Source organism: Syngnathus leptorhynchus, chromosome 12 (assembly GCF_054491065.1).
Source record: "Syngnathus leptorhynchus isolate UIUO chromosome 12, UIUO_Slep, whole genome shotgun sequence".
Lineage (NCBI taxonomy): Eukaryota > Metazoa > Chordata > Actinopteri > Syngnathiformes > Syngnathidae > Syngnathus > Syngnathus leptorhynchus.
In genome coordinates this window covers 11437096-11458471 of record NC_141206.1, presented here as the reverse complement: position 1 = coordinate 11458471, position 21376 = coordinate 11437096, and the positions used below count along the sequence as shown (strand labels likewise).

General features: G+C 60.4%; 3 protein-coding genes across 14 annotated transcripts; all 3 read right to left on the bottom strand.

Moving 5' to 3' along the window:
- Positions 1-125: 125 nt before the first annotated feature.
- myo5b (myosin VB) lies at positions 126-12131 on the bottom strand. Of its 6 annotated transcripts, none has more exons than XM_085925481.1 (39): positions 11989-12131; positions 9969-10079; positions 9721-9892; positions 9498-9642; positions 9209-9365; positions 8838-8981; positions 8663-8744; positions 8418-8525; positions 8164-8273; positions 7488-7753; positions 7347-7428; positions 7042-7182; positions 6766-6888; positions 6485-6568; positions 6263-6391; positions 6099-6196; positions 5921-6007; positions 5517-5628; positions 5219-5430; positions 4933-5089; positions 4615-4854; positions 4299-4553; positions 4130-4223; positions 3908-4038; positions 3728-3847; positions 3512-3646; positions 3353-3433; positions 3065-3289; positions 2889-2986; positions 2583-2781; positions 2415-2508; positions 2202-2333; positions 1911-2062; positions 1763-1849; positions 1537-1687; positions 1137-1455; positions 860-1034; positions 675-755; positions 126-606 (listed from the first exon to the last, which is right to left on the bottom strand). In XM_085925481.1, exons 1-39 carry the CDS (start codon positions 12016-12018, stop codon positions 421-423), a joined length of 5505 nt encoding a protein of 1834 aa, XP_085781607.1. In that variant the 5' UTR covers positions 12019-12131; the 3' UTR covers positions 126-420. The 6 variants fall into 6 exon arrangements, with proteins under 6 accessions (XP_085781607.1, XP_085781608.1, XP_085781609.1 ...); XM_085925482.1 differs by having other exon boundaries at positions 2889-2983; XM_085925483.1 differs by lacking the exon at positions 11989-12131 and adding an exon at positions 10802-11107.
- A 610-nt stretch (positions 12132-12741) lies between these two features.
- On the bottom strand, positions 12742-16481 carry cfap53 (cilia and flagella associated protein 53). Of its 3 annotated transcripts, none has more exons than XM_085926278.1 (11): positions 16053-16480; positions 15752-15944; positions 15515-15673; positions 15325-15444; positions 14644-14951; positions 14408-14581; positions 13940-14243; positions 13646-13864; positions 13333-13549; positions 13154-13256; positions 12742-13085 (listed from the first exon to the last, which is right to left on the bottom strand). In XM_085926278.1, exons 5-11 carry the CDS (start codon positions 14853-14855, stop codon positions 12824-12826), a joined length of 1491 nt encoding a protein of 496 aa, XP_085782404.1. In that variant the 5' UTR covers positions 14856-14951; positions 15325-15444; positions 15515-15673; positions 15752-15944; positions 16053-16480; the 3' UTR covers positions 12742-12823. The 3 variants fall into 3 exon arrangements, with proteins under 3 accessions (XP_085782404.1, XP_085782405.1, XP_085782406.1); XM_085926279.1 differs by having other exon boundaries at positions 15760-15944; XM_085926280.1 differs by having other exon boundaries at positions 14644-14924; positions 15515-15944; positions 16053-16481.
- A 461-nt stretch (positions 16482-16942) lies between these two features.
- On the bottom strand, positions 16943-20179 carry dmtn (dematin actin binding protein). Of its 5 annotated transcripts, none has more exons than XM_085925926.1 (15): positions 20104-20179; positions 19901-19929; positions 19759-19818; positions 19510-19653; positions 19382-19426; positions 19213-19321; positions 19097-19141; positions 18907-19041; positions 18627-18709; positions 18447-18561; positions 18316-18371; positions 18175-18211; positions 17908-17976; positions 17536-17616; positions 16943-17453 (listed from the first exon to the last, which is right to left on the bottom strand). In XM_085925926.1, the coding sequence occupies exons 2-15, from the start codon at positions 19907-19909 to the stop codon at positions 17395-17397; spliced, it is 1047 nt and encodes a 348-aa protein (XP_085782052.1). In that variant the 5' UTR covers positions 19910-19929; positions 20104-20179; the 3' UTR covers positions 16943-17394. The 5 variants fall into 5 exon arrangements, with proteins under 5 accessions (XP_085782052.1, XP_085782053.1, XP_085782049.1 ...); XM_085925927.1 differs by lacking the exon at positions 20104-20179 and adding an exon at positions 18064-18071 and having other exon boundaries at positions 19901-20080; XM_085925923.1 differs by lacking the exon at positions 20104-20179 and having other exon boundaries at positions 19901-20080.
- Between the last annotated feature and the right edge of the window lie 1197 nt (positions 20180-21376).

The window sequence follows — 21376 nt, the reverse complement described above, 5'->3', positions numbered from 1 at the left end:
AGCGAGCGAGCGGCGTCCCTCGGGAGTCGCGGAAGTGCGTCGGCCCTTTTTGAAAGCACGGACAGCAGAAGAGGGCGGCGGACTATTTGACCGTCAGAAAGGAACAAAGTTGCGCAAAGACTGCCTGGCTGGAAGCCCAATGTATTTTACAAAATGAGTACAAAGGTCTCCCTGTGTGGAGTTTGCATGTTCTCCCCGATGCTTGGTAGGCCGATTGAGCACTCCAAATTGCCCCTAGGTGTGAGTGAGAGTGCGGATGGTCCTTCGTCTGTATGTGCCCTGCGATTGGCTGGCGACCGGCTCAGGGTGTCCCCCCCCGCCTACTGCCCGATGACCGCTGGCCACGACCCCCGTGGGGGACAAAGCGGTGCAGAAAATGGATGGAGTACAAAGGTCAAAGTTGGTCCCTGTAAAAATTGGTCAGACCCTGACCAGGAAGTGCAGTCCCAGCGAGGCGGGAATATGGAGCGTTTCCAGGCCCAGCGATGACGGCGCGTACGGGAAGAGCAGCGGCAGCGTCTGCTTGGTGTCCACCAGCAGCTGGGAAGCCTCCTTGGCCACGCCCCCCTCCTGAGCCTCGCCCGCTCCGCGCTCCTGGAGTTGTTTCTGCACGGACACGCTGGTTACACGCTTGCCCTGCAAAGTCTCACACGCTTGCGCTTTGAGCCAATGACCTGTATGTTCCTGATGAAGGAGACGGTGACGCGCTCTTCAAACTCGTTGAGCGGCGTGTACAAGTTGAGGATCTTGACTATCTGCGCGTGAGCGCAAAGGCAGAGGAGAGCGTGATCAGTTGCCAGGGCGACAGACGAGGCGGGTCGAGTGTATGTAGTATGTGCGGCGGCGGCGGCGGCACCACCTGCTGGGAATTGAGAGCAGTGCAGAGTGAGCAGATGGCGTCAGCGTCCTGCGAGGTTTTCTTCTTGACTTGCAGCAGCTGAGCAACTTGAATGATGGGACAGAGCGTCTGCGCCGCCCCAGTCTGGTACAACTTGTTAGCACGCAGCCATTCCTCCATCTGGCTGGTGTTGTACCTGCGCACGCACGCACAGTTAGCAGCACATTGACTGACACATGCGGAGCTGCCGCAGCATCCTCCTCCTCCTCCTCACACACTCGGTCAGTCGGTCACTCACCTGAGCTGCATGCCCGTGCTCCAAGAGCAGACGTCCTTGCGCAGCAGGATGTTGTTGAGCGTGACGGCGTTGACGCAGTGAAAGAGCTGGCGGACCACCTGGCCGGCGATCTCCGGGTCCAGGCCGTGCTCTCGCATGATGCCGTCAAAGAGGCTCAGCTGGCGGATGAGCGCCCGCAGCGTGTAGCCGCCAGACGGCGTGCCCTTGCCGCCGCCGTCGCCGCCGCCGTCCTGGTCCACGCTGGACGAGCGGTTCCGATAGCCGGCGGGCTTGACCCCGGCCAGGCTGGGGATGCTCTCGCTCTCCAACATGGCCGACACTGACGAGACACGACCACGGGTTCCGTTGGACGGGCTCGGCGTTTGAAAGGAAAACATCGGGTCGGAAAGAAAGCGCTGACCGATCATAGGCTGGATGGCGGCCTCGGCGATGCGTACGAGCTGCTGGTAGATCTGAATGGACAGATCGCTGAGAACCTGCCGGTACTCGGTCAGGTCAAAGTTCTTCAGGCAGTGCTCGTTCTGCTTGGCCGTGTTCTGAACCACGAAGGCCTGCGCGCGGGGGAGGGAGGGAGGGAGGCGCACGTTCACAAGGACGCACCGGCCGACTTCACCACCGTGGCTCACCTCGTCTCCGCTGTATTGCTTGAGGCAGTGCAGGAGGCGGCTGGTGTTGGCCAGCCAGAAGGACGTGGTCTCAAAGTCCTCGTTCCTCTGTGCACAGCGAGGGTCAGGGGTGGTGCCGGTGGGGCGCGTAGGCGTGACGGGCTCTCACCTTGAGGACGCGCTTGACGGCGTTGATGGTGGCGGTGAGCAGAGACTCCACCTTGCCGTCGTCGTTAACGTAATCGGCGTGGCGGACGCACATGAAGAGGATGTACGCCGGGAGACACGGCACCGTCCCCGACAACATACTCGGACGCATGTCTGCAAAACACAAGAACGAGCGCCTTTCCTCACTGCGCGCCATCTAACCCGGTTCATTTGGGCCGGAGCCCGACTTGTACGACTCGGGCTCTCCTCTTGGAAAGCAAGATGCGTGGGGGGGGGGGGAGTGGGCTCTGACCCGTGACCAGCATCTGGATGAGCAGAGGTTCGTCTTCCCGGTCGTACTCCAGCATGCCCTCAAAGTCTTTCTCCTTGCGTTGAAGCGTCACGTGACGACCCAAGTCGGACTTGGCGTGACGGCCGCGACTCGCTGAAAAAAGGCACCGGCGTGAGCGGAGCGGCACGTGCCCCGGCCCCGGCACGTGCCCCGGCCCCGGCACGTGAGGCTTACCTTGCAGCTCCTGGACTTTCTTCATGTAGATCCTCAGCTGTTTCTTCAGCTTGCGCTCATTCTTCTCGAGTTTCTCCACCAGTTCCTTCAGGTCCTGCGCGCAAAACGTGACAGCACGAGCCGTCAACGAGGACAGCCGGTTATCAGCGGGCCTTTGATGGCGCTGACCAGGTTGTCGTCAGTCAGCCTCGTGATCTCCAGCTGCACGCTGTACTCCAGCAGGGCCTCGGGCGACAGGGATGTGGCATAGTTGAGCGCCTCCTGCTTCCTCTCCACGTCCCCCTTCAGCGTCTCCATCTCGGCCCGGAGCGCCTCCGCCTCCTGGCCGTGCTGGCGGGCTTGAGACTGAAGCTCGTGCTCCATGAGCCTAGCGCACAAAAAGAAGAAGAAGAACGGCGACCCGTCGGATGCCGCGTCGGGGGAAGAGCCGCAGAGCGAGGCTTAGCGCCTGGAAGCGGGAGGAGCTCAACCTACTTGTTAGACTGGCACACCTGCCGGTAGAGCGTCAGAGCCTGGTCCCCGTCCGCCGGCAGCGTCGCCACCGCGTCGACCCGCTGGCCGCTTTCAGTCTCCTGTGACACGAGAGCAGCAGCAGAGGCCGATAACACACAGTGGCCCTCGAAGCGCAATTCCATCTTTCTTGCCAGCACCTGCTGCTGCTGCTGCTGCTGGTGGTGCGTGGGCGGGGCAGCGTTGACAAGCTGCGTCTTAAGCATGACCACTTCTTCCTTGCGCGCGTCCAGCTCCTCATTGGCCGCCTTCAGCTGACTCATCAGTACGTGGTAGCCGTCACGGGGCGCCTCTCGACCCACGCTGCGACGCAGCTCCTCCAGGTGCTCCTTCAGCTGCCTGTTCTCCAGCTCCAGCTCCTCACGCTGCACGCCAGCAAACAGTGCCGTGACCACGCGCGCGGAAAAGCTTCCTGGACTCCGGGTTACCTTCAGGTTATTGTAGGCCAAGTCGGCAGCCGCCTCCTCCTTGAGAGTCGCCGCCGCCGCCGCCGCTGCGTCTCCGCTGTCCTGCAAGGAGCATCCATCCGATTGGGGCGCAAGAGTGACTTTGATTTTCAGGAGGGGGTCGGGGAGGGGAGGGCTAACCTTGTTTCTGGTCACCTCGTCCATTTTGTCCAGGCTGGCTTGCAGCCGCTTCCGCTCCTGTTCCAAGTCTCGCACACGCTTCTGCAGCTTGACGAAGATGCCGATGTCCATGGCCGCCTTGTCCGCGCCCACCTCCTGCGGGAACATCATCATCATCCAGGTCAGGAAAGCGTGCGCGTGCGCACGCACGCACGCACGCACGCAATTTTCCGAGACCTCCACCAGCTGCAAGACATCATCGGCATCTCCCCCCTCCGAGGTGGAGATGGACGTGTAGTTGGAGTCCGACTCCAGGCTGCTCTGATTGGACGAGCTTCTGTGGTGGCCCGGCTGGAACTGCATAGAGTTCGAAGGTCAAAGGTCTCCTTTCTTTCAGGAAGCGACAGAGCATCCAACCTTGGCCAGAGAAACTTCTTCCTTCAGGTTGTCGTATCTCTGCTCGAGTGCGGAATATTCCTTCAGGAGATTTTGGTAGCGACGTCGCTCGGCGTCCATCTCGGCGCGCAGCAAGGCGCTTCCCACGTCCTCTGCAAGCAATGCCGTTGAGCGCCCGACCACGTCGGTTGGATGGCGTGGCTGGCCCGGCCCGGCCCGGCCCGGCCACGCCACGGGGCTGACCTTGAGCGCGGTTCGACTGCTGTTTGATCTTCTGGTTGAGTTCTTCCTTTTGGCTCTTGAGCAGCGCGTTCTCCTCCTCCAGCTCAGCGACTCTCTGGCGGGAAAGACGCCACGCCACACCCCGTCACGCTTCTGCTAGCGGGCGCAGAACGGCGCTGGGCGCTCTCACCCGGGTCAGTTCCAGCTTCTCAGCGCGGTGGCGCTCCTCCGTCTGACTCTCGTGGGCCCGAGCCCCCCGCAGCTCCTCGCTCAGCGCCTCCAGCTCGGCTCGCAGCGTCGTGAGCTGAGCGGCGGCTGCGGCGCCGCCCTGCTGGCTGCGCGCCTGCTGCAGGTGCTGCAGCTGCTGTTGGACCCGGCTGAGCTCCGTGCCCAGGCTGGTGTTGGCGCGCAGGAGCTGGTCGTTCTGCTCGCGGTACTCCTTACCCTGCGCGAAGGCCACCGTCGTTGGCCGGGAAGGAGGAGCCATTTGGGCGGCGAGACGCTACCTGCTCGTCCATCTTTATCTGCAGCTGCACAATCTTGTTCTCCATGCCGGCGTTGAGCTTGGTCAGGCGTCGGGCCACGGGCGCCTCCGTCTTGAGCGTCCGGAAGCGGCGCTGCGCTCGAGAGCGCCTGAAGGCGCACTGCAGCACCACGGCGGCCCGCCGCATGCGGCGGTAGCGGAGCCTCTGCAGCCAGCCGCGGACGCACCTCTGGATGACCAGCGCCTTGTGGTGCAGCATGAACTGGCGACGAGCGCAGCGAGAGAAGGTCACCGTGCGTGCGCGCGCGCGTGCCTGAGCGAGCGAGCGAGCGAGCGCTACCTCCTGGAAGATCCTGCGTGTGAACATCCCCCGTGCAAAGGCCTGGATGGTGACAGTGGCCCGGCGCAGCTGCAGGAAGGCGCGGCGCTCTCTGGCCATGCGGTAATTTTTCTGGCACACCACGGCGGCGCGCGTCAGCCGCAAATATTCGGCGTACCTAGAGTCGGAGGTCACGCGACGGGCGCATTCTCAATAAGTGGCTTTAGAAACGCTGGCCGCGCACCCCTCGGTTTAGCGACAATGAAATGCAAACGTCCTTCCAAAAAAAGAGAGTGTGCGGAGTGACCTGCGCGCCAGGTAGCCTCGCCCGTATCGCTGCAGCAAAATGGCGGATTTGCGGATCTTGCGGTAGCGCAGCCTCTGCAGCCAGCCGCGCACCGTCTTCTGGATGACCATGCAGGCGGCGCGGAACTTGTCGGCACGCAACTTCTCCAAGTAGGCCACCTGGCCGGCCCGGAAGAAGATCTTGCTCTTCCCCAACTGGAACATGTCGCCTTCCTGGCCCATCCATCCATCCATCCATCCATCCATCCATCAGGCAAGCAATAAGGTCAAAGCCCTGGCACACTTTTGCCGCTTCTCACCTTGATGAGCGTCGCCAAGAGCGTCTGGCACACCGACTTCTTATCCGGGCACGACACGTCCGACTTGCGCATCAACACGCGGTACCTGCTGAAGAAGTCGACGTAGGTCCACCTGCGCACGCACACGCAAGCTTCATTTGCAATCGTGCCGGTGAAATCTGTGGATTTGCCGGCCGGCCGGCGGGCGGAGCGATGAAAAACGACCACGTCGACCGATCCGTCTTCAAAATCCATCATCGGTCGCCCTTCCGTTCATCGATCCGATGCGTGTCAGGGAACAAATTTCGCCCTCTCGAGCGGCAACGGCGCTCCATCAAAGCATCATGTACTTCACGATTGCTTTTTTCCCAAAATGGTGGAAAAGAGAGAGGAAGGAAGGAGGAGGAGGAGGAGGAGGGCATGACCTGGACGGGTATCCGGCGGCGCTGATGCGGATGGTCTCCAGGACGCCGCACGCCCGCAGCTGCTGCACAGCTCGACCAGAGTCAAACCTGCAAACGCCTGGCGTTAGGTTACTTAGCTCAGACGGCAAGGGTGAGGAAGGCGAGGGCAGTTGTCTGTGGCGCCCAGCGTCTCACGCACGAGAAGGCCTTCTTGTCATCGTTGGGTTTGATACAGCGCACGTAGTGAGGCGTGGTGGCGTTGAGCGTCTCCATCAGAAGATGCAGAGAACTGCGGAACTGAACACGTACGTCAACGCCGGGCCGGGCCGGGCGGGGCGGGCCGGGCCAGCTGCCGTTGCTCACCTGCAGGCCCACACTCTTCCTGTGCTCTTTGTTGGGCGGTCTGGGCGTGGGCTTTGCGGGCCGCACGTTGACTCTGGCCGATTTGGGGCCGCCGTCCTCGGTGGCAAACAGGTCGGCCACCAGCTGAAGCTGAGGACGCGTCAGTTGGGTGGTGAGGTGAGGTGAGGTGAGGTGAGGCGCTTTGGCAGACGGGCTCCTCTTTCTTTCGAGCCGGAAGCTCACCTTACTGGCCTTGAGGATGTTGATCTGCTCGTCGTAGACGGTGTCGCGGTTCTTCTCCAGGAAGCCGGCGCACTCGTACGCCACCTGGGGGTCAGGAAGCTCAGACAGGCGCTCGCTCGCTCGCTCGCACGCACGCACAGCACGCTTTGGATGCTTTACAGCAGCGCTACATATTTGCAAGTTTGCACGTGAGCGCTGAAAGTTGAAATTGTTCATTCAAGTTGATCCAAAGATCTAACCAAATAACCCCTTCTCCTGTTTTGTTCCGGGTTTACGCTCACCTGATCGGCAAAATGGACGATGATGAAAGCAGAGTTGGACATTCGAGGCTTCTGGAAGTGGGCGTTGGAGGAGTGCCGCTTGTACAGCTTCTGGGCCCAGTTCTGATCCGTTCCTTTGGGGACCTGCGACGCCGCGGAGAGCGAGCGGGTCAGACGCGGGCCCATTCCGCGGGCTTAGGGTTAGCCACAAAAAGCAAAAGTCTCTTTCGCTGAATCGTCACACGAGCAGAACGGTCACAATGTCGCGCCGTGCCAGAAGCCAACGAGCCCACTGACTTTGCACTCCTCGTCCAGAAGGTCGAGCACGCCCAGTCGCGCCTCGATCAGGTCGATGCACGGCTGGTTGTCGTGGAAATCGATCAGGGTCCACGGGATCTGCTCCTTCATGTACTCCTCCTGCTCCAACTTGAACACGTGCTGCGCACATATGACATCATTGCTGGCACGTGCTCAGCACCCGCCAGGCCAGGCCCGGCTCGGCCAGGCCAAGCCAGGCCGGGCCGGGCCAGGCCGGGCCGGGCCGGGCCGGGCCGGGCCGGGCCGGCCAGGCCAGGCCAGGCCCATCTGGCGGCGCGCCTCACCGAGTTGAACTGCTGCTGCAGCTTCTCGTTGGCGTAGTTGATGCAGAACTGCTCGAAGCTGTTGACCTCGAAGGTTTCAAACCTGCGGGCGACAGCGTTGTCAGCCGGGACGAGGCCGGGCGGGCCGGACGGGGGCCGTACCCGTAGATGTCGAGGACGCCGATGAAGGAGCGTCGCTCGGAGGACGCGCGCAGCGCCAGGTTGATGTGCGCCACGATCCAGTCAAAGACGCGGGCGTAGATGTGCTTGGCCAGGGCGTCGCGGGCGTTGGCCGCCCGCTCGGCCGACATGTTCTTCACGTAGGTTTCGCTGGCCGTGGCCAACTTCCTGTGGCACAGCCAGTGCTCCATTTGCGGGAGCTCCAGGCCCAGGAGCCGGCAGAAATGAGCCAGGTGCTCGTCGTCGCTCTGAAAGCACAAAGCGTCACGTGGCCTGGCCATTTGGCGCCAGATGATGTGAAGGCGGGCTCTTGTGGCGGCTTGCGCGCCTCTGCTCAAGCCAGGGGCCCGAGAAAAAAAAAGGAGGAAAACAAGCTCAGCCGTACGTACGTGCCCGCCGCCACCGAGGAAGCCGGGATGTAAGGAAGCCGGGAGGCAAGGAAGCCAGGAAAGGAAGCCGGGATGCAAGAAGCCAGGAAAGGAAGCCGGGAGGCAAGGAAGCCAGGAAAGGAAGCCGGGATGCAAGAAGCCAGGAAAGGAAGCAAGGAAGCCTGGATGAGAGGGAGCCGGGATGCAAGGAAGCCAGGAAAGGAAGCAAGGAAGCCGGGGAAGCCAGAAAGTGAGGAAGCCAAGAAGCCGGCCGGGACGCGAGCTCCTACCGACACGTGGCAGGACTCGCCGTCCCTCTGGGCGCAGATCTGGACGTTGCCCAGATGCAAGATGGCCGCCAGCACCCTGAAGACCACGTTCTGGCTAGCGTCCTTGATACCTGCGGCGCACACGTGCACGTGTGAAGGACCCCAACGAGGCCGTCTGCCCCCTTTGCTGCAAAAGCAGGCACTTTCTTTTCTGAAAGGACGTGCCGTGCCGTGCCGTGCTTTGCGTGCATGCGCTCGCTCGTTCGCTCGCTCACCCAGCAGTCTAAAGGCCCGCCGCGTCCTGTCCAGCTCGTCGGCGTCGTTCACGCCCTCGATGAAGATGTTCTCGCCCGCGGACGTGTAGGCAAAGTCCTCGGCGCTGGCTGGCGGTGGCAAAAGAACAGACGTCGGAACCTTAGAATTGAATCGAGTCATTTTGTCCCGGATGAAGAGCACGGCGCGCGCGCCCTTTTTCTTTTGGCCTGGCAAAGCGGAGCACAGCCAAGCCGGGTCGACTCACCGAGGCCGAGGTCTCGCAGCTCCGGCAAAGAGGCGGAAGCGCACAGCTGGTAGAAGATGTGGTAATTGCGCTCATCTTCAGCCTGCAAGGCAAAAAAATTAAAAATAAGTCAGCGCGCACTTCCGGCCGGCTTCGCCGCTTGACAAAAAACAGCACAGTCGCCGCCTGTCTTCACCTGAAAGACCACCCGCGACTTCTCCAGCAGGTACGTCCGCATGTTGGCCCCAATGATGTGGTAGCTGCGGTCGAAGCCGATCTCAATGTACTTGCCAAAGCGGCTGCTGTTGTCGTTCCTGGTGGTCTTGGCGTTGCCGATGGCCTGGCGCAAAGAAAGGAAGCGCGGGTCGAGTCGGGGACAGAAGCCGGCGCTTTCTTTCCGCTGACCCAGCCCCCCGAGGAAACCGAAAGGGGCTCATAGCGGACGAGCGGAGACCAGAGTGGACCGGACTGGACTGGCCTGGCCTGGCCTGGTCGACCTCCGTGGCGCCACGACTGCACTGGTGAGACCTCCCGCCACGGCGGCAGACTGGACGGATGCAGACTGACCTCCATGATGGGACTGGAGGCGAGGACTTTCTCTTCCACGTTGGTGTCGTTGGCAGATCCTCCCACAGTGGCAAAGAATCTCATGGCATACTTAGCAGAGACCGTCTTGCCGGCTCCCGATTCGCCGCTCACGATGATGGACTGGTTCCTCTCGTCCCTGGCGAGCGCAAGGCGGTGAGATGTGACGGCCCGTCGGCGCGACTGCCCGCTGGCGCGACTGCCCGCTGGCGCGACTGCCCGCTGGCGCGACTGCCCGCTGGCGCGACTGCCCGCCCTCCCTCCTTTCCACCTGGCCATCTGCTTGTAGGCTTCCTCGGCCACGGCAAAGATGTGCGGGTCCATGTCGCCCATGTTGCGACCGCTGTAGGCGTTGATCACCTCCTCGCCGTAGATCTGCAGATCCTCGTACGGGTTGATGGCCACCAGGACGATACCTGCGCTCGCACAAGAGATCTACCGTCGCGCCCGCGCCTTTTCAAGCGGGCCTCCTCGGCCGAGCCCTGGCCACTGACCGCAGTAGGTGTAGATGTGGTTGGACTCGAGGAATCGCACTCGGAGGTTGTGCAGCACGGCGGGCTCGTGAAGATAGCTGAGCGCCGTCAGGTCGTTCTCGCCCACCAGGATGTCGGGGTTGCGCAGGAACGGCATGGGCTTGCCGGCGGGGCCCAGCGGGTATTCCAGCGACTGCCAGGACAAAGTTTCCGGTCAGCACATTGTCCCGGGGGGGGGGGGGCGCCCGCCCGCCCGCCCGCCCACTCACCGTGCCATCCTCCAGGCAGAGGTGGAGCGCAGACTCTCCCTGCTTGAAGTCTCGGCTGATCTCCGCCGCCCGCCACACGGTCTCCGGGTCCGGGATCCATACTCGCGTGTACTGCATGGAGAACACGCGTCCACAGACATTGGTTACATTTCATTGTTGCTGACAACATGATGCAGAGGAGACTCTGAGTCGCAGTAGTGCACGTGTGCGTGTTTTCAAACCGTTTCATGGCAATGTGACAAGAGCAACGCGAGCTTCCCGCTTGACAAAGGACCAAAGTCACCGACAAGAAAGCACACTGAAAGCAAATGCATCTTCATTGTTGCTCACTCCCGGCCAGAATGGATAAGAAACCCGATTGCCGATTGCCGGCGTCCTAAAAATGGCTCACCCACGCACGGCTGCGATTCCCTCGCAAAGTTGTTGAGGTGAAACAACGATTTGGAAAGGTCAACGCTGGCAGACACGCTTATTGGAGCAAATATGTTCCTTCCAAAGTGGCAGTACCGCCAGGCGCTCCCTCCTACTCGCACAAAGGCTAGAGTAACTCAAGTACTCTTACTTGAGTACTTCGATGGAGCGCTCGCTCTCACTACTCAAGGCAGCAACTTCCTCAAAAGCGAGCAGAGTTGGGAACTATGGCGTCATCTTTCTTCCCCGTTTGCGTCGCCCGCATCTCACGGCAGGTGGGCACTTGCGCCGCCGCCGCCGCCGCCGGTCTTTACTCAATCAACCTGGATCATCTCGAAGCTAGCTAGCGACAGACAACTTGTTCCCTCCCGAAGCAAGGAGCTGACTGACTCGTGGAGTGTTCGCTCGCTCGACTAACTCACCTTCGTAAAGAGCTCGTTGACGGACATGTTTCTTGAGGCTCCTCGACAACCGCCAAAGTCCACACGCGCGTGCGCGTGCTCGCGCGCGCGGCGGCGGCCAACCCGGAAGCCGCCGCTTCCCTTACGACAGGTGCATCGCGGCAGGTACTTCCGCAAGGGCGACCTCCCCGACCAACTTTGCGCTTCTCTTCCAAAAAAGAGGAGTCGACTTGAATTGACGTCAGCGTCAAAGTTCGTCCCGTCCGGTCAGAGTTTCTTTCGCGGACTGCACCGGGTTGACTTTGTTGACGTGCACGCGCATCGCTTAAAGCGGCAGTGCACGCTCGACCGACCGACCGCCACGCAGGTGCGCGACAGCCGTGCGTTGTGATTGGAGGCGTGCTGTGACGTCACGGCGGACTTGGGCACAACAATGACTTTTTTTTTCTTCGATTCGACGTCAACGTTTTCAATTCTTTTGGTTCGATGTCATTTTAATCACCTGTTCAACCAGCAGGTTTTATCCTGACTTTGGGTAGAGTGATTGATTTTGGTTTTCTTTATGTCCTCAACTAACCTTTCAAGTTTTCATTCTATATTCCGGTTTGTTTACCTTTTTAAACTGCTATCAAGTGACAAATTGTAACTCTATATTTACTTTTCTTTTTCAAAATGTTCAGCTATTCTCAACCAGGCCTACTTCTCTCTTTTATAATCCTAATTTTAAAACTAAAGTTCTCTCAACAAATGAAAACATGCATCATTCATGACGAGCGTATTTAAATCACTCCACCAACTTTTGATATATTTTGATAAATAATCTATATATTTGGCCAGCAACATTTGACCTGAGATTCGTAGAGTTCAAATCATAACTTTTTATTCATTCTTTATTATTATTATTATTATATTTGGTTGACTTAACTGACAACTGTTGATATATCTGCGTTGTTTTATCTCTTGAAAGTCGCTTCTGTTTTGACCTTATTTGAATCACTTGATTATTTAATCCTAGCTTTCCAATGCGCTTTTTTTTTTAATGGTTGTTCTTGTTTGAAATCAAGCTAACCTTTATTTTGTGACTTTTCATATTTGGACTATTTCTATTGACTTTGAAGCCATTTTTGAGCTGTCGTCGTGTGGTAGCTAATGTTCCTCCTCTGTCTTTCAAATCGCTTGCAGCCATAAGGAATGAAATGGGCGCTTACCTTCTTATAAGGGTTATAATGTGCGCTCATGTTCCTTCCCTCATATGTGGTCTCGACGTTGGCGTGACGCGTCTCGCGTGTGGGAAGCCGAAGGACGAAAGTCTCCGTCACTCCCTCCCTGAACACTCCCTCCGCAGGTATGAGCTCATTCCAGCCGGCCGAGCCAGAAAGACTGACGCGCTCCTTTTCCCTCATGCTGAAGCCAAGCGTTTCATCAGCGCCACCGTGCGGTTGACATGTGCTCTGCGCAGGATCCACGCGCAATTCGTCGTCTGCGCTCAAACACGCCACCGTGCGGTTGACATGTGCTCTGCGCAGGATCCACGCGCAATTCGTCGTCTGCGCTCAAACACGCCACCGTGCGGTTGACATGTGCTCTGCGCAGGATCCACGCGCAATTCGTCGTCTGCGCTCAAACACGCCACCGTGCGGTTGACATGTGCTCTGCGCAGGATCCACGCGCAATTTGTCGTCTGCGCTCAATCACGCATCGCCCAACTGATTTGGACTGTTAGGAAAGAGTCAATAGCGGGTCACCTTTCAGGGATACCTTTGGTCGTCTTTCCCGCTCAGGCTCCAAAGTCACTTTGCGGTGAAACAAAACACTGAAAAATCGCAACGTATTTACAATGATTTGCAGACGCCTGGCCGCTTCGTATGGTGTCCAGCGAGAGAGAAGAGCAGGGCCGGGCCGGGCCGGGCCGGCTCGGCGCAATTTTCAGTCGCAAGGACCGAGTGAGGCAGATCTGGGCCACGAGATTTTAATGACCGTTGGCTATTTTCATCGAGCGTGAGGAAGCACGCAAAGGACAAAAGGCGAGCTGGAGCCTTTTCCTTAGTGCGAGGGTGAGCGGCCAGGACTCGCCAAGGCCTCGGGCCGCTGCTCCTGGGCGCCGGCCGCTTTCCGAAAGGGGTGCATGACGCCGTCGTTGGGCCTGGCCAGAACCCGGTCCTTCCTCTCCAGCTTCTCCTGCTCCATCTGCTCCAGATGCCGCTGCTCCCTGCGCTCCTCGTCCTCCCGCTCCCTCCTCTGGCGCCGGAGTCGCTCCATCTGCGCCTGGAGCTCGGCCTGGTACGCCACGTAGGCCCGCCTCTGGCTGCGGGGGGGGGGGGGCAAGCGTCACGCCGGCGCCCGAGAGCGACGGAGAGCCGACGACGGCCGCACCTCTTGGACAGCTCCTCGTCGGCCTGCTTGGTGTCCCGCACGGCGGCGTCCACCTCCACTCGCTCTTTGGCGATGTCGGCGCGTCGTTGAACTTTTCGTTGCTCTACACGTGCAATCAACTCCAGCAAATGGGAACGCCTGGACAACTTTGGGCCGGCGAGGAGAAGCGGGCCACTTACGTTTCTGCGCGCTCTGCAGCTGGCGCGACTCGGCCACCTCGCGCATGAGCCGGTTCCTGGCGTCCTGCTGCGAGCGGTTCTGCTGCTCCCGTTTGTCCCACGTCTCTTTCATCTTCTCGCCCATCATTTGCTCCATCTCTTCCTCGTCCTTCTGGCGCGCCGCCATCTGGTCGGCCAAATACTGGCGAAAGCGCAGCTGCTCGTCCCTCAGGTCGGCCTGAGGCGGGGGACAAAAAACCCGGCTGGCAAACGCTTCGTCGGCGCACGAGGAAGGCGAAAGAAGTCCCGCCTCGTCGGCACGGCAGCGGCCTACCCGCTTGTCGGCCGTGTCCCGCTGGGCCTGACTCTCGTCCTGGAGCGTCTGGCGCAGGATGTCCAAGTCCAGCTGGAGCTCGTCTCGCTGCTCCTTGGCCACGCGCTCCATCTTGAGACGCAAGCTGTCGTCCAGCAGGCGGCGGCGCTCCGCCTGGCCCTGGTGTCGCAGGGTGCGCTCGTGCTGCGCCTGCCGCTGCAGAGCCTGGGTCTGCTCCTCCTGCAGGCAACAAGTGAGTGACGCGCGCAGATTGCGGCCCCGACCACCCGAGGGCGGCGGCCGCGTTTGCCGGACCTGCTGTCGCGCTTGCTCCTGCCTGTCGCGGCGCCGGCTCTGCCGCAGGCTCTCGGCGTCGTCCAGCTGCTGGCGCAGGAACTCCATCTGCATCTGGTCGCAGCGCCGAGTCTGGGCTGCCTCGCGGCGCTCGCGCTCCTCCTTGGCGTGGCCGTCGGCTCGCCACAGCTGCTGGAACATGTCGTCTTCGCGCTGGCGGGCCAGGGCCAGCTCCCGCTGGCTGCGCAGCTGGCCGGCCCGCTCTTCGCAAACCTGCAAAAAGCGCCGCTTACTCTGCGCCTCGCGGAGGTCCTGGCACTGCTCCCTGAAGGGCCAAACGCAACGTAAATAGGGCAAGGAGCGGCTCGGCACCGGCCGGCCAGCCAGGCAGCCGGCCAGCCAGCCAGCCAGCCAGCCAGCCAGCCAGCCAGCCAGCCAGCCAGCCAGCCAGCCAGCCAGCCAGGGATGTGGAGGCGGGCGGCTGCTGACCTGAACTGCTGCTCCAGCTTTTGCGCCACCACTTGGCGGCGCTGCGCCTCTCTGGCGTCGTGCAGACTTTTGGCTCGCTCGCGCATCTGCGCTTGTCTCACCGACGGCGTCTCCCTGGCCTGGCGGGCCGACAGCACCAGCTGGTGCTCCTCGTCCTCCAGAAGCTGTCGCAGCCTGAGGAGCGGGAGTTGAGCCCGGGGCCCATTCTACCCGAATCGGCCCACCTCGGTGGTCACCTTTGTTGGCGCTGGTGCACGGCGCAGCGGTGCTGCATCATGACATCGTTCACGTCCCTCCGGACGGAGTGGCCGGCGTTGCGAGCGTCACTGGTCAGCAGCCAGCGATTGTTGACCCGGCAGGCCTCGCGCTGGCGGGCGCATTCGCCGTCGCGCTGGCGCTCCTCTTCCTGCCTCTGGCGAAGCAGCATGGCGCGTCGGGCGGGAAGCATGCTGGCTCCCGCTGAAGCAAGGACTTCTCTCTGTGTCTGGCCGGCCGAACGAAGCGTGTGAGCGAGCGGCTGCTGGGTGCACGCCGTGCATTAGGTCTGAAGGAAAAAGCCAGCGAGATGCAAGTTTGACAGCCAAAGCGAGCAAATCTGGCCGCAACATCCCGTGAGCGAGCGCTTCGAGTTGGCCAGCCTCACAAGAGAATGGCTGGCTGGCTGGCTGGCTGGCTGCCAGTGTCCCAACTTTTCTTTTCAAGCATGCCTTGAACACTCGACCGCACACGCACACGCTCCCCTTTTGTGGGCGGGCGCTGTCTGTGCCAGTGGAATGTTGAGCGAAGGACGCGCAGCCGCACATGACGGACGGACGGACGGGCTCTTTTGTGGCGGCTTAACGCTCGGTCGCCGTTCATGCATTCGCGTTCATTTTCTTTGTTTTTTCTTCGGACGAGCTGCTGGCCAGTGAACTCACCTGCTCGCGCTGCGTGTGCGGGCGGGCGGGCGGGCGGCTGCGGGTAGCCTGGCCGGCTTTGGTTCCTTTTAGCTCGGCCGCGCCGCCATGGTGACGAGTAAACGGAAGCGCTGACGTCACCTGAGAACCCAAAGACATTCGCCAGCTTCGCGTCGAGAGCACGTGACGAGGGCGACGTTCATTTGCGTACCGGTGCCGGACGGCCGCTCGCTCGCTCGCTCGCTCGCTCGCTGTCCCGCGGGCCGCCGATCTGACTGACCACCCGAGTAGATGATTATGATTGTTCTTTTTTCTTGCCCTTCTCGGGGTCGACCTTAGAGGTCGAGAATATGCTTTCTGAAATGTGAGGCTGAGTGAAGAAAGTTGAAAAGCAGAGTGAAAGCAACAAGAGGGGGGAAAAGAAAAAAAGACAAACACAAAAACTAACCGACTAACTCAAACATTTTCCGGGTCAGTCCGCCGCCCTGGTCTGACCGAGCGGGGAGCAGGCGCCGAAGCCGGACTCCGAGTGGTGTGGATGCCGGAGTGGGCGATCTCGTAGGATGGACCTTGTCGGAGCTGCGCAGGCTGTGCTTCTTGGGACCTCCGCCATGACGCTTCTGCCGTGGGCCCTGTGAGCTCTGAGGCGGCCAGAGCGCTTAAGACCCCGGCGGTGGCCCTGGCCCTTGTGAGCCCTGCGGCTGCTGCGTTCGATGTTGTTGGTGGGAGCGGGGGCGGGCGGTTCTTACCTGCCATGAATTTCCACACGGGAGGATCGCGTGGCCTCCGATGCGCGTACCCGCCGGTGCCGAGGCGGACTAGAGTCACCGCGGTGACGCAAAGCCAGGCCTCAAGCCACCCAAAAGGTCCCGACATGGTCTGGTCGGCGTACCCGCCGGTGCCGAGGCGGACTAGAGTCACCGCGGTGACGCAAAGCCAGGCCTCAAGCCACCCAAAAGGTCCCGACATGGTCCGGTCGGCTCTGTTCGATTCGGTGGTTCGGCTTGAGCGTTGCATCTGGGCTCTGCAAAGAAAACGAGGCAAGCGGCACTTGGCACGTTTGAAACAGAGCACGTTGCTGCTGATTGGATAATTGCAACCAGAAGTGGGTGGGGACCAATTAGGCCCGGGTCCTCCCACGTACGTTCCAATATCCTTAGTGGCCACTTCATTGGGTACGCTTCATCGTGCCACGCAGAGCCCTCCCGCGTTGTCACACAACTTCATTATTATTATTATTATTTTTTTTTTTTTACATGGACAACAACATGAAAAGTCTAGACTTAAGGAAAAATCCCAAGCAGCCGGTCTCAGCGCAGCGACGTCTAGTGGCCGGGTTGAAAACTAGCTGGAGCTGCATTTGCTGCGCCACTCGTTGCGCTCGCTGCACTGCACTGCACTGCACTGCACGCATACAGTTGATTGGTTGCCGAGGTTGCCTTTCCTTCTCTGGTTTTGGCTTGCAAAAAAGAAAAACAAAAGAAAGGAGCTATTGACGGTTGAAGAATGTTCGCCAGCGAAGCCAAGCCGCTGTACTTAGGTAGCGTCCAGTACTTGGGGGGGTACTTTTTGGGCCCCCCAAAGAAAACGTTTCGTTCCTGGGATTGAAATGAACAGCAAGGGCGTTTTTGGTCTTTGATGTGATTTCTTGCCTTTATTGTGGAGCGCGCACGCGCGCATACGCTGACATCAATGAGCAAACAGACGCATATCGGGAGAGTCCATTAGCAGAAAAGAATCTCAAAGGTGCTGGTGGCGAGACGTTGGGCGCTTTGGGCTGCCGCCGCCGCTTCCTCCTTTGCGGGATGATGTCATATGCGGCGTGGCGTGGCGTGGCCACCCATCGCCTCGCGTACCGTATATGTCAACGCGCGTTCACATGACAGCTGTAAGCATCGGCATTGAGGGCATGTTTGCTTGCGTACGTCGCGCTGTGTGTTTGGGGAGATTTTCTGCCTGCCTGCCTGCCTGCCTGCGTGCGCGCATAGCAAGCTCTGCGTATGCGTGTATGTGAGCCGGCGTCACGTCACTTCCTCTCAGAAGAGCGAGGCCTTCTTCTTGAGTTCGTTCCGTTTCCATAGCGACAGGCGCTCAAACTCCGAGGCGCTCATTCCGAAAACTTGAGGGAACTCCTGAGGGTCCAGATGTCTCTGTGACGTGCACACACACACACACACACACACACACACGCGCGCCGTTAGCGGCTGGCTGGCGGCCGCGTGCGCCCCTCACCTCCAGTCGGGTTCGGTCCACTCCGGGAGGGAGCTTGCAGCGCCCCCTGTGGGTCACCACCAGCGTTTCGTAGGGATACACCTGCCGGCGGGAACGAGGGTTAAGGTTAGGGTCAGGTCCCAAAGCGCACACACATTTTGGTCCTATGCCTTCTGGAGTGTGAGCAGCGTGTGCTTTTGATGGGGGGGGGGGGGGGTGAATTTGTCTTCACATTCAGGACCAGCTCGGTACGCTTGCTTTCAAGTCGGGCCGGGCGCTAATTGCACAACCGTGCGCGTGACCTGTGTACGGGTTAGGGTTAGCTTGGATTTGTTTGGGGCCGTGCCTCCTTTCAAGCGCTCCGGCTGCACGCTCCTTTTGCCTGGTTCTCACCTTGCGCTCCAAGATGCTGGGCAGCGATGTGCCGCGGTCCAGACGAAGATGGCGCTGCGGCTCGCCGTTCTGCCCACACGCACACACCATAACCAAACACACATGCACACAGAGGGCCTAACCCTTGGCATCACGCACGCACGCACGCACGCTCACCTGTGCCACTGCGGACACACACACACACACACACACACACACGCGCACGGTCATCAATCAATCGCTCCGGAGAACTTGCGATTGACAGGAAGTTTCGCTTGGCCCGCTCACCTGCCTCGTCGGTGGCGGAAAACTCGGCCGACTGCCTCTGTGAACGCAAACGGAGCGTCATGTCACCACACGCTGGTCAATCATCCAATTCTCGCTTAGGCGCATTGAGGAGCATCCAAACAAGAACCGGCAAGCACTCACTCTGCTCAGCCCGGAGGCGGAACGCGACGGTGATCGGGACGCGCCGACCGACAGGCCTGCGGAAAGAGAGCACAAGGTGGGGGGGCTGAGAGGCTGAGCGGGGCGGGCGCGGTGCCGTGCCGTGCGCACACCTGCGCTCTCACTGGCGTGCGGGTGGGCCGGCTCGGGCTTCTTCCGCGCCAAGCCCGGTTTGACGCCCGTCTCCTTTTCCCGCCGCAGGATCAGGCGACCCAAGTTGGACTTGATCTGGACACAGCCTCGGTCAGGCGCGCTCGGCCACGTGGTCGTCCGTGACGTCGTCATGCTCCAACCTTTTCCAGCTCCTGGGCTTCCTCGCTCAGCTCTTCAACATCGTCCTCCGCCTCCTCCATTTTCTTCTTGCGCCACTCGATTTCTGCCGCGAGGCAGCAGGACGGAAGTCAGTGCGGGCGACTCGCCGTCGGGCTCTTCCTCCGTCCTGGCCGCGCGGGCCCGGACGAGGCGGCGCGAGCCCGGACGAGGCGGCGCGAGCCCGGACGAGGCGGCGCGAGCTCGGACGAGGCGGCGCGAGCCCGGACGAGGCGGCGCGAGCTCGGACGAGGCGGCGCTCACCCATAGCGGCCAGTGACGGGGGGCAGGGCCAGAAGTCGGTCTCGATCTTGGACGGCTGCGTGGGGTCGGGGGGCTGAGCGGCGGGGAACTTGGCCGCTTGGATGACGCCGCCGCCGCCGAGTTTGGAACCTTCTGCTGGACATCGTTGCGAGTGTGGGAGACGGCAAGAGGAAGAAGACGAAAAACTCACCTTGTTTATAGATGGGAGGCTTTGTGTAGATGTTGCTCCCGTTATCTGCAAAGGAACGTTTCAGCGAGTACGTCTTTGTCGTCGCCGCGAGTGTGGGTGCGTGCGTGCGTGCGTACCTGGCCGGTGGAAGTGCTGCAGGCTGGCGCCGACTTTGCGTCCGGCGTGCAGTTGCAGCGTGGAGCCTCCGGGGGAGCCGCCGTCACTTTCCGCTCGCCGCCCTTTGGCCTGAAACGGAACGTGGCGCCTCTTGAGAGCGTTCGGAGGCGGCGCGAGCGTGGCTCTTACCTCCGGAGACATGGCCGGCGAGGCGGCGGGCGGAGACAGAGAGCGCTAAGGGACACAAAGCTGCGTCATGCGTGCGCGAGCGAGCGAGCGAGCGAGCGAGCGCAATGAGCTACCTGGCGATGTCTCACCTGTCTGCGTGGCGGGTCCAGCGGCGAGAAGCTGAGATGAGGCTGGTAGGTCATGAGGTCAGGTCGCTCTACCTGCAGGATGGCTTTGTCGCGAGGAAGAGCCGCCAGGTCGCGATACGCCACCGCCAGCTCGTCCACGCGCGCCTGCGCCACAAGCGCACCCACACGCCAGCCAGCACAGCCTCAGCTTACAATGGTAAGGTTTAGCTTAGCATTTCGCGTCACTTAGCTTAGGATGTAGCCGTTTACCATGATGGCAACGGTGGCGGGAGACGCCGGGACATCGGGAGCGACGACGTGGGCCTCCACCTGACGGCAAGTGGCATCACACACACACACAGGGACAATGCAGCTCACAAAGGTATTGGCTCATGCGGGCGTGGTTTCTCACCTTGTTCATGATTGGTGATCCACGTGAGCCTGCAAAAAGAAACACGTGGCACATGACACAAACAACTCAATCTACATGTAGGAAGAACGGGCATTTGGACGTCACGTGGGCCACGCATAGACAAAAACAAATCAGCGGTCAAAAGCGACAAGCGTGGAGTGGTGAGCGTGTTGCCCTCCCGCCTTGCTCCACTGCATACTAACAAATTGCACATCGGTGGGAAGGCGTGTTTTTCCAAATGGCGGGCGAACAGTCCGTTTGTTTGCCTCTCCAGTCATCATGAATGACGCGCACGAAGGGACACGCAGACGCGCGCACGCACAAGCAGACGCGCGCACGCACAAGCAGACGCGCGCACGCACAAGCAGACGCGCGCACGCACATGCAGACGCGCGCACGCACAAGCAGACGCGCGCACGCACAAGCAGACGCGCGCACGCACAAGCAGACGCGTGCACGCAGGGACGCGCACACAGACGTATGCGCGCGCACACGTCCACAGTACAGCTTGGGCGGTAAACATTCATCGTCATCAAAAATTGGGTGAACCCAATTTCTACATGAGGCACGACAGGAAGGATGAACGGTGCGGCGCGCGCACGCGAGCGCAAGCAACGCTATCGAAAGCATCGCAGGCTTCGCGTGATCCGGAACGCAAATGCAAATAAGGAGGACAACGTTCAAAACATCCCGTTCGTGTATGCGTGCGCAAAAGTGTTCGCACCTGTGCAGATGCGGGTGGAGACCGGCGTCGGGGATGCGGACAGAACGACTGTCAAGTATCACGTGACCGCATCTTGGGGCGCGGGAGGAGAGGAGAGGAGAGGAGAGGAGAGGAAAGGAGGGGCGTTTGACGTCACGTCTGCGCGTGTCCCGACAGCCACATCCTTTGGACTTATTTTGTCCATGATTTGATTTCATATCTTTCACAGGTTTAAGTGGTATGGCGTCACCCCGTCTGAATTGGATTGGAAACAAACAAAAGTTAAAGTCCCAATGATCATCGTCACACGCACATCTGGGTGTTTGTCCTCTGCATTTAACCCGTCCCCATGTGATTTGGATACATGCCCTGCCCTGCCCTGCCCTGCCCTGCCCTGCCCTGCCCTGCCCTGCCCTGCCCTGCCCTGCCCTGCCCTGCCCTGCCCTGCCCTGCCCTGCCCTGCCCTGCCCTGCCCTGCCCTGCCCTGCCCTGCCCTGCGGGGGAGAGAGGGGGGCAGTGAGCAGCACTGGTCGGTGCCGCGCTCAGGCATCACTTTTGGTGATCTAACCCTTAATGCTGAGTGCCAAGCAGGGAGGCAATGGGTTCCATTTTTATAGTCTTTGGTATGACCCGGCAAACAAACAAACAAACAAACAAACAAACAAACAAACAAACAAACAAACAAACAAACAAACAAACAAACAAACACCATTGCCTTGGTCCCAACATTCACCGTTGATGAACTATACATTTTGGAACCGGTGTTATTTGTG